This window comes from Engraulis encrasicolus, chromosome 18 (assembly GCF_034702125.1).
Source record: "Engraulis encrasicolus isolate BLACKSEA-1 chromosome 18, IST_EnEncr_1.0, whole genome shotgun sequence".
Classification (NCBI taxonomy): domain Eukaryota; kingdom Metazoa; phylum Chordata; class Actinopteri; order Clupeiformes; family Engraulidae; genus Engraulis; species Engraulis encrasicolus.
Window position 1 is genome coordinate 48,121,094 of NC_085874.1, and position 9,255 is coordinate 48,130,348.

Sequence of the window (9,255 nt, forward strand, 5' to 3'; positions counted from 1 at the left end):
ATATGTTTTTTTGAAATGTAAACAAACACCTACCACCATTACAATGACCAGGATCTCGGAAAAGGTTGAAGAAAAAAAAAAATCTCATGTTCTGACAAGTCCAGGGTAGTGTGAGCATTACAACTGCATGTCGAATTTGGCAGCAGTTATCCTTTAAGGCCCATGTTTGACTATCCTTCTTCCCATGCATTGCAGAGGATGTTCTGTACGCATCATCATTAGGCCAGTCTCTTTCACTAAAGGCAGCCTACAGTATGCCAATATCTTACACTGAGAGACCGTCTTTTGACATGCATACCTATCGTAGCCCTGTTAAACAGTACACCAGCATATATAAGCATTCTCACATTACAAACATAACGGAGTGTATGGTAAATGATATCACTGTATTATAATAACAACATAATAATAACCATAGATGTGTATAGAAGACCTCTGCGGACGCGCTGGAATATGCTGTGACGTATCTAGTCTTCTATACACATCTATGATAATAACATCATAATAACATTATCGCATTACATGCATTGATGAAAGCATAAGTATTCCCATCTCATGTGTGTGTCATGATGAGCATTATCCCTTCACATGCATCAGTGAGGATGCAGGGCTGCATATCTGACAACTGAAAATGATTTTCATGCACTTTTGAAACCACGGATAGAACAAGGCGTAAATAATAGGATTGAACAAAGAATTCAGGTACAGCAGGGCAGACGTGATGTTCAGGACTTCCTCAAATATTTTAGGGCTAATGCTCCCTGGAATAACGCTGGCTATGTAGTATGGAACGACACACAACAAGAACACCGACACGAGTATTCCGAGCACCTTGGCAGCTTTTCTCTCAGATCGTTTGGGGACGTTGTGACTCGTCTGTCTGTTGTTTGGATTGCCCTGTGCGTTAGCAGCTGCCCTGATGGCAGTAGCATGCTTTCTAGCAATGCCAAAGATGATCAGGTACAGCACAAACATGACTGAGCAGGGCAGCACAAACACAATGACAAAGTCAACCCAAGACCATATTTCATCGACAGCAATGAGGCAGGTGTAAGGACATAGAGTCAGGGCATCGGTGAAGAAACCGTTGCAGTACAACAGGGCGAAATTGTAGGCCATAGAGAAGAGCCACTCGACCGTGGCAATAATAAGGATCAGGTTCACAGTGATTTTCTTGGAGTAGAAGAAAGGGTCGCTCAGTGCCATGCACCGGTCCACGGCGATGAGGGCCACAATGTGCACCGACGCGCATGTCAAATGAAACGAAACAAAGTTGAAAAAAGCACAAGCCACTGCCCCGAAAAACCAACATGACTCTATGAGCCAGATGAACTGCATTGGCATCACAAACACCCCTACGAAAAAATCAGTGATGGCCAGGTAGACAAGAAGGACGTTAGTCGGTGTGTGCAGCTGCTTGAAGTGGCACACTGACATGATGACAAGCAGGTTGCCACACACGGTCACGACCACAGCAGCCACGGCAGACACATACAGAGCCACATATGCAGGAGTCACCGCAGTGCTCCCCAGGCAAGACACACACTCCTCCAGCTGGGTGTGGTTGTGGTTGCTGACAGTGCTGGGTGCAGGTGTGTGTGTTTCTCCGCGCATGCTTGGCTCAGTGAAGAGCTCCCTGTGAATGAGGAGTGTATCCAGTGACATGGTCAGAACCACTCCTCACTCCTCACATATCAGACCTGGGTTGCCGTTTTTATACTGTAGCAAACAGAATCACATCCCTCACTGCCCCATTGCTGTGTGTGTGTGTGTGTGTGTTAGAGGATGACATTTTTCGGGAATTCCCGTGGGACACGTGATTCCTGCGGGATACACGTGAAACAGGAGTCAAACATTTATCCATCTCGTGATTGGGACAGGACAGGAATAATATTCCACGGGAGTGGGCAGGAGCGGGAAGGGTTAAATAGGCCTAGGATCATTATTGTTCTGAATGTCGGCTATTTCAAACCTTTCATTCGCATTTTCGCTCCTTGAGTGCTTGATAGCGAGAGCTGCGCATTTTTCCTGACTCCTGCGGGAGGTCCTCGCATAGCCTACACTGACTGTCCGACAATGCCAAAATGCGTCAATGGGAATGCGCTATAAAAACGGTCCTCAATGTTATTTGAATGTTGAATTCCATGTTGGCAATAATTGAGGAACTTCGGTCCCCGTGGCAATCAGACCAGAGAAAGAACAACAGACTCGCATGGCATCAGTCAAAGCGCGCACGATTGATTTAATCTCATCCTTCATGGTCGGAGTTGATTTTTGTGTGCTGTGCTAAAACTTCTACAGCTTTTCAAAAAGGACGCCTGGTTAAACGTTCAAATAAGGCAGGCATTGTTGACATGAAACCTCTTGAATCAGATAGTGAAATAGCCACCTGTAGAACTACTGGGTTTGCAGGCTCGTAAGACGTTGCCGTTATGGCATTTCCCAATCAACTCCGCAATAACAGGAAATTTAACTGAGGCTAATTTAGCACAGAATGCAATCGTAATCAAAGTAGTCAAGATGTAGCCTAGTTCTAGTATGAGGAGGATTCAGAAGTAGTGTTCAGTGCGCGTCTGCTGTGAGTGTCAAAATGGGGACCCACTAGTTTGACGGGACAAAAAGCGCAGCCAACAAGGGAAGTTCTCTGCTCCGCCTCCCTGCTGTGTTAGAACTGCACGCCGTTTCACCCGATGTGTTTTAAGTCAAACGCTGTCATGAAACCGTTGGATTAGTTTATAGTATGTTTAGATTTAGTCAGGCTACTAGTTCAGTAGCCTAACCAGTAACCAGCATCATGAAGTTGACCTAGGTAAACTCATGCTTACTGAACTAGTAGCATGATAGTCTTAACTAATCCAACTGGTTTCATTACAATAGCCTACTATTAATTGTAGCATCTGATTTCCTCCCCGTTTTTTTGTTGCACAGAGAAATGGCATAGGCCTATAGGCCTGTAGGCTATTGATTAGTGCATGAAGATGTAGGTGCCTCCCCCTCCTGTAGTATAATAATAATAATAATAATAATAATAATAATAATAATAATAATAGGGCCTAATAATAAAATGGGGAAAAAAACTTTTTTTTCTATTAGGCTACCCAGGGTTTCTCCAGACCCCCATTAGCTTGTGTATTGTATTGGCTATTATTATGGCTACAACTGCTTACTAGGAGGCAAATATGCATACAGGTAACAAAATACAAAAAAAAAAAATACAGGAGTGGGACAGGAGTGGGAGTACTTTTGAGCAGGAGCGGGCAGGATTGGGAGTCGTTCCACACAGGACAGGACAGGACAGGATTTATTTTTTTTACTCTGGACCAGGATTGGGCAGGACAGGATTTTTTTTCTGGGAGCGGGACAGGACAGGAGTGAAAATCCACTCCCGTGTCATGCTCTAGTGTGTGTGTGCGCGCGCGCGAGTGTGTATGTGTGTGTGTGCGCGTGTGTATGTGTGTGTGTGTTTCTATTTGGTGATGCCATAAACCCCAGGGATAAAACAGGCCTACATCACAAAATCTGTTTGTATTGTTTTTTCTAAAGCACTTCATTGATTTAAAGAGGTTTTTTTTTGTCTTTTATAGACAATATTACCATTTTGTCATATAAAAACTGACAGTGTTGACATTTGGAAAATGGTCAGGGAAAAGTCGTAAGGGAAACATTTTTTACAAAGGGGACATGTTGTTGGCCTGTATTCTCTCTGCATATTCAGAAGTTTTTCAAAATGTTGTGGTAGGCCTGGTCCCTCTTTTGTTCAACAGACCAGCATACCATGCAGTGATTCTCAAAGACCAATGACGTCAGTCAAAGATCCTTCCTTGACTATGTTACGTTTCCAGGGGGGCACACAATCGACACAACACCAAGACATTCTCAACCACCGCAGCCCATTATACAACATACGGTTGTCAGAACGCCAAAAGATTGGTCAAAGCTAAGTTGATATGTTGTGCAAATGTGCCTGGATTTCAAGACACATGTCTCTCAGAGAAAACCTGAGAAAAATCACCATTGAAGGGTTTTTTAAATATTGTTATTTTGTAATTTCAGTGTTTCAGAAAACGGTACTGGTTTATCTAAAAGCTAACATTTTGTTGTTAAAAGGGCTATCTTCATGTTCACTTGTGGCCTGTTTTTTTTTTTGGGCTGGTCATAAATGTGCAAACAGTAGTTTCCCGTCTGTTTCAAACAAGCCAAATATTTTTTTCGAGCTGACCCTTTATTTAATCCTCTGAGGTCTAAGGCCTTTCAGAGGCTTTTAGGCTGCTTGCACCACCCTGACATTTTCAAGTATTTTCAACTAACAGTAAGCATCTATGCAAAAGTGGAATATATGGTTGTATTCTGAAAAGCCTGACAAGAAATAATCTGAAAGAAAATCTGATGTCATACAAACATGTTTTATTTAAATTGAGTATAAACACAACTCTACAAAAAAAACAGGTTTCAGAGGTCTTCAAAAAGTGCAAGAAAACACCCAATAAATATATCTAGCCAAGATTTTTGAAGTTTGAATCTTGTAAACAAATGTGTTGGCTGCATAAAAGTAAAAAGGGCATTTAGAAATGTTTTGTTGTTTTCATACAAAATGCAAAAAAGAAAGACTATGTCATGCTACTGCCTGTCTCATTTGAATACTAATGAGATAGGTGTGAAAAACCTCTAATGGCCCAAACCCCCCTGTCAATCTCCATGTACTCTGATAGCACACCCCCCTGTCACTCTCTTTGTCCTGTGGTGGGCGGCAGCAGCAGCGGCAGGTTGAGTGGGCGCAGGGGGTGTTCACTCACGGAACTAGCTACTAACCACAACTGGCTAACCCTAACCACGGGCCAGTGCAAAATGAATGGGTGTCAATGGAGTTTTCTACCATTATAATTTTTGTGATTTTTAATATTTTTTTGTCCTGAAATATTCATATTAAGTTCGAAGCTAGAAATAATAAGACCCCATTTGAGTAGCGTTTCGATTATTTTGCGCCACTAGATTATTATATACTGGGTCACAAAGCTCAATTTTTATGGGGCCAAACCCATAAACATTAACGCGATGCTAGCGAGTACAGGTTGAAATCTTCTAACCTGCTGTAAAACTACACACCTGAACGATTTGTCAATACAGCCTATTGTTAAACAACAGTCATAGCGCTTACCAGGAATGTTTTGTTGATAATATTTGTGACTGGAAATCGCAGTAGCAATGTATTTAGTATATGGGTTCCCCTTTCCATTCCATACATTTTCCCACATGAAGGACTGAACTACGCTCGCCAACTAGTGGACACTCCATAGTTACTGCAGCAAGCATGCAAAGCTAACTGGCTACAATGGGAACCAATGACACTGAACCTTCTCCCTGTTAGAGATTCTCTGGTGGGCGACAGCAGCAGCGGCAGGTTGAGGGGGCGGCAGCAGCGGTGGCAGGTTGAGGGGGGCGGCAGGTTGAGGGGGGCGGCAGCAGCAGTGGCAGGTTGAGGGGGGCGGCAGGTTGAGGGGCGGCAGGTTGAGGGGGGCGGCAGCAGCAGCGGCAGGTTGAGGGGGCGGCAGCAGCGGTGGCAGGTTGAGGGGGGCGGCAGCAGCAGTGGCAGGTTGAGGGGGGCGGCAGGTTGAGGGGGGCGGCAGCAGCAGTGGCAGGTTGAGGGGGGCGGCAGCAGCAGTGGCAGGTTGAGGGGGCGGCAGCAGCGGTGGATCCGTGGTCAGAGGCCCAGCAAACATTGCAGGTAGAGGGACAGACATTAAAGGGACACTGTGTGAGATTTGTTTATTTCCAGAATTCATGCTTCCCATTCATTAATGTTACCTTTTGTTATGAATACTTACCACCACCATAAAATTCTAAGTATTCATTATGACTGAAAAATTTGCAGTTTTCTTACATGAAAAGGGGGGTCTTCTTCATGGTCCGCCATTTTGAATTTCCAGAAATAGCCATTTTTAGCTGCATAAATGACTGTACTTGGACCATACTAGAAAATATTTGTTTATTACTTAGTAAACTTTCATGTAAAGATCAAATTTGGCAGTAGGCAGCCCAGTTTCAATGAGCAGCATAGTTGCAGTACCTTTTTTGACCATTTCCTGCACAGTGTCCCTTTAACCCTCTAGCTACCAGAATTTTTTTTGAATAGGCCGGAATTCTACCAAGCATTCTGAGGAAAAATTGACATTTTGGTCATATTTTAAATAATGTCAAATAACTTGAAAAGACATGAAAAGTGTCAATTACAAGTTACTTTCATATTCAAGTAGAGAAAATACACTTTCAAATGGTATATCATTTATGGATAATTAATTTTTCAGTATTCCCATAGAGTGCCTTTGATGTGGATTAAATTATAAAAATGTGATAAAATCCGATATTTTATAGGCCTATCTATCTATATATCTATATATTTAGGCCTATCTATCTATCTATCTATCTATCGATCTCTCTATCCATCTATCTATCTATCCTTCCGTCTATCCATCCATCCATCCAGGGTCAAAGTTGAACAATGATCATGTGACGACAACAAATGTCGTTCACCCAAAAGTCCTGTTTTCAAGCGGTTTCAAGCGGTATAACTGTAATGGACTACATTAGCTAATAATGTTTGAACTAAACCATGCCAAAGACGTGTAAGGATAACCGTTGAAGTGTCCGCGATAGCAGACAGGACATGAATGGAGCTCTAAGGAACTTTCCCCTCCCAATTTGGCACAGGTGAGACGCGCCAGGCATCACAGAGTAATACGGAATTGAAGTGCTACAAACACCACGTTGGTAGGCTATTATTGGAAGTTAGCATTCAACTTAACATCTTCACGCACATTTTTATGAAGGACAAAGTGGAGTAGTAACAGTCCTTGACTGCTTTGCCAAAGCTGACACGCAAAATGAGTAGCCTATCATGCTGCGCTTCCTTCACACGACGCACCTGTTACGCAGAGCTGTCGCTGTTTGTTGTTGCAGGAAACTAAGATAGTTGGATACCAACATATGGTTTGACTCTGAAAACACACCGAAGACAGTTTACATTTTTAATATGTAGCGTGTAGACATCGGCTGGACAGTTGTGTTTGCTATTTAGGACCATGGCAGAACTCATCACAGTTGAACACCATCTCATAAGCCTAATAAAACAACATGATCTAAAAATAGCCTAAATAGTCATAAACATGTGCTGTTGACCATGAAAATAGATCGAAGAGGGTTGGAAGTTTTCATATTTAGTGTATATTGGTTGTAGAAACAGAATGGTTGTGTTTGTAGCCATCCAATCTCGGACGGACGTCATTTGAATTGACGGCAGATTGCCAAATCGCATAAAGCGGCGCATCTCGTAATAAAATCTAAAATACTGAAAAATAATATAATATAAACATATAGTTTTTATACTGAAAGTATATCGAGGAGGGTCTGTAATATTGAGCTAAAGTGTTTGAAAGCTGGGAAAACTGCATGATGACGGCCGTTCAGCCGTATTTTCATATGAAAATATTCCGGCCGGCCGCGGCCGTTCTGGTACAGATCCAGCCGGACGTTCACGGCCGTTATGGGAGCTAAAGGGTTAAGGAAACCCGGCTGTGTAGTTAGATCCAAGGCACCCCAAGAAGAGCATTGTTTCTGGGAACCGACTCGTTGGAGCGCTCTGCTGAGAGCAGCTGCCAGTGTTGCCAGATTGGGCTGTTTCCCGCCCAATTGGGCTGCTTAGGATGGCAGTGTGCGGGTAAAAATCTGAACTCTTCAAATGCAGCTTAAGCAAAGGAGAGGGAGAAGAGGGGGCGCGAACCCGGTGGCCGTGGGGTTGGGGGGGGGACGGGGTTTGCGAACAGATGGAGAGCAGAGAGGAGGTACCTGTGGCAGGCACGTTGAGCACTGCCGCGGAAGTGGGAGGCAGAGGCGGTTGTCGTAAAGAGCGGGACGGGCTGCGGCCCATTGAGGTAGTATAAGACCTGGAGAGAGTGAATAAGTCCCGCCCCAGTCATTTCAATGGGAAATGCTAGGCTAGTGAATTCAGCCAAAATTGAACGAATTATCCACCTTCCAAAATGGAGCTCATTCATGGAGCTCACTTCCGACACCAGTTCACTCAGCCAATTACGTGCCACGTTACTGACTTACGTAAGGTTGACCAGAAAGCTATAGAATACTGGGCATTGGATGCATGGAGGTATTATAAGGTGCCCATCTGTGTGCCCAACGCTAAATTCGCGCATGTGCTGTGCACCCACCAATCAGCATGACCGAAGTGGTCCCGGATATGATGTGAATTGGTGAAAATGGCGACGGGGAAGTGCCTTGCTAATCGGCGAAGCTAACCAGCCAAATCCTGACCCCCTGGTGCGGCCGGCTAAGAGGCATCTGGAGGTGGGGAGATCGGAGGGCGGGCACGACCCAATCCGACACCAACACCGGGGAAGTGGAACAGCAGTGGCAGAGAAGATGGTTCCCTTCCTAGCAGCAGAGCCGGTGGCTGGCGTTGGCGGCATAGGATCAAGGGGCAGGGCAACCATGAGGAGTGGGGGAGCAACCAAGACGCTGGATGCCTACCAGTTAAATATTTATTCTAACCCTTCTGATCTCAGGAAGACTCAGCTGGCACCTGGCTCGTGAATTTACTTGCTTGTTTCTGGCCTTGGTTTCACAATGTTTGGTCTGCTTCTCTCATCTCGCTCTTTTCCATTGCTGACATCAGCCTTTTTTGGGGTGTCCGCTCAGACCTTGCACATAACCTACGGGCGCAGTTACTGCCCGAGCTCTCAGTGGTACCCCATACCCCTGACCTTGAGAATGTTTACCGCATAGACATCCCTCTGGCTTGGCAGTACTTCAGAACTTAAAGGTCACGAAAGGCAAACATCTTGGGCGAGAATGACATTCAAGCCAGCAAAATGCCGATCCCTTGTGGCGAAGGCGAAGTACCTGGAGCTGGTGGAGGACTGCAGGCTGAAAGGATGGAGGGCCCGCTGTGAGCCAATAGAGGTTGGCTGCAGAGGATTTCCAGGACAGAGCCTGCACTGGTCACTCAGGTTACTTGGAATCAGAGGTGCTCAAGAAAGGAAAGCCACCAGAAACATCTGCGAGGCAGCTGAGAGAGCCTCAAGGTGGCTGTGGATCAAAAGGGGCAACACATGGCTTAGTGCGCTGCTTGGACACAAGTCGGGGTCTGATCAGCCCCGGCTGGGTCGCCCAGGTGAGGGTGTCTAATGATCAAAGATCCGAAACACCCCGTGATCTCTGGGTTCATTACTGAGGATGTGTCCAAGCTGC

At 44.9% G+C, this 9,255-nt stretch overlaps 1 protein-coding gene across 1 annotated transcript; it reads right to left on the reverse strand.

Moving 5' to 3' along the window:
• Positions 1-576: 576 nt before the first annotated feature.
• On the reverse strand, positions 577-1,515 carry LOC134468274 (trace amine-associated receptor 13c-like). Its single transcript, XM_063222216.1, has one exon. It carries the CDS (start codon positions 1,435-1,437, stop codon positions 577-579), a length of 861 nt encoding a protein of 286 aa, XP_063078286.1. The 5' UTR covers positions 1,438-1,515.
• Between the last annotated feature and the right edge of the window lie 7,740 nt (positions 1,516-9,255).

Bases quoted from the DNA above. Each gene is read 5' to 3' on its own strand.
- LOC134468274 (XM_063222216.1), bottom strand. From the start codon at position 1,437: ATGTCAGTGTGCCACTTCAAGCAGCTGCACACACCGACTAACGTCCTT.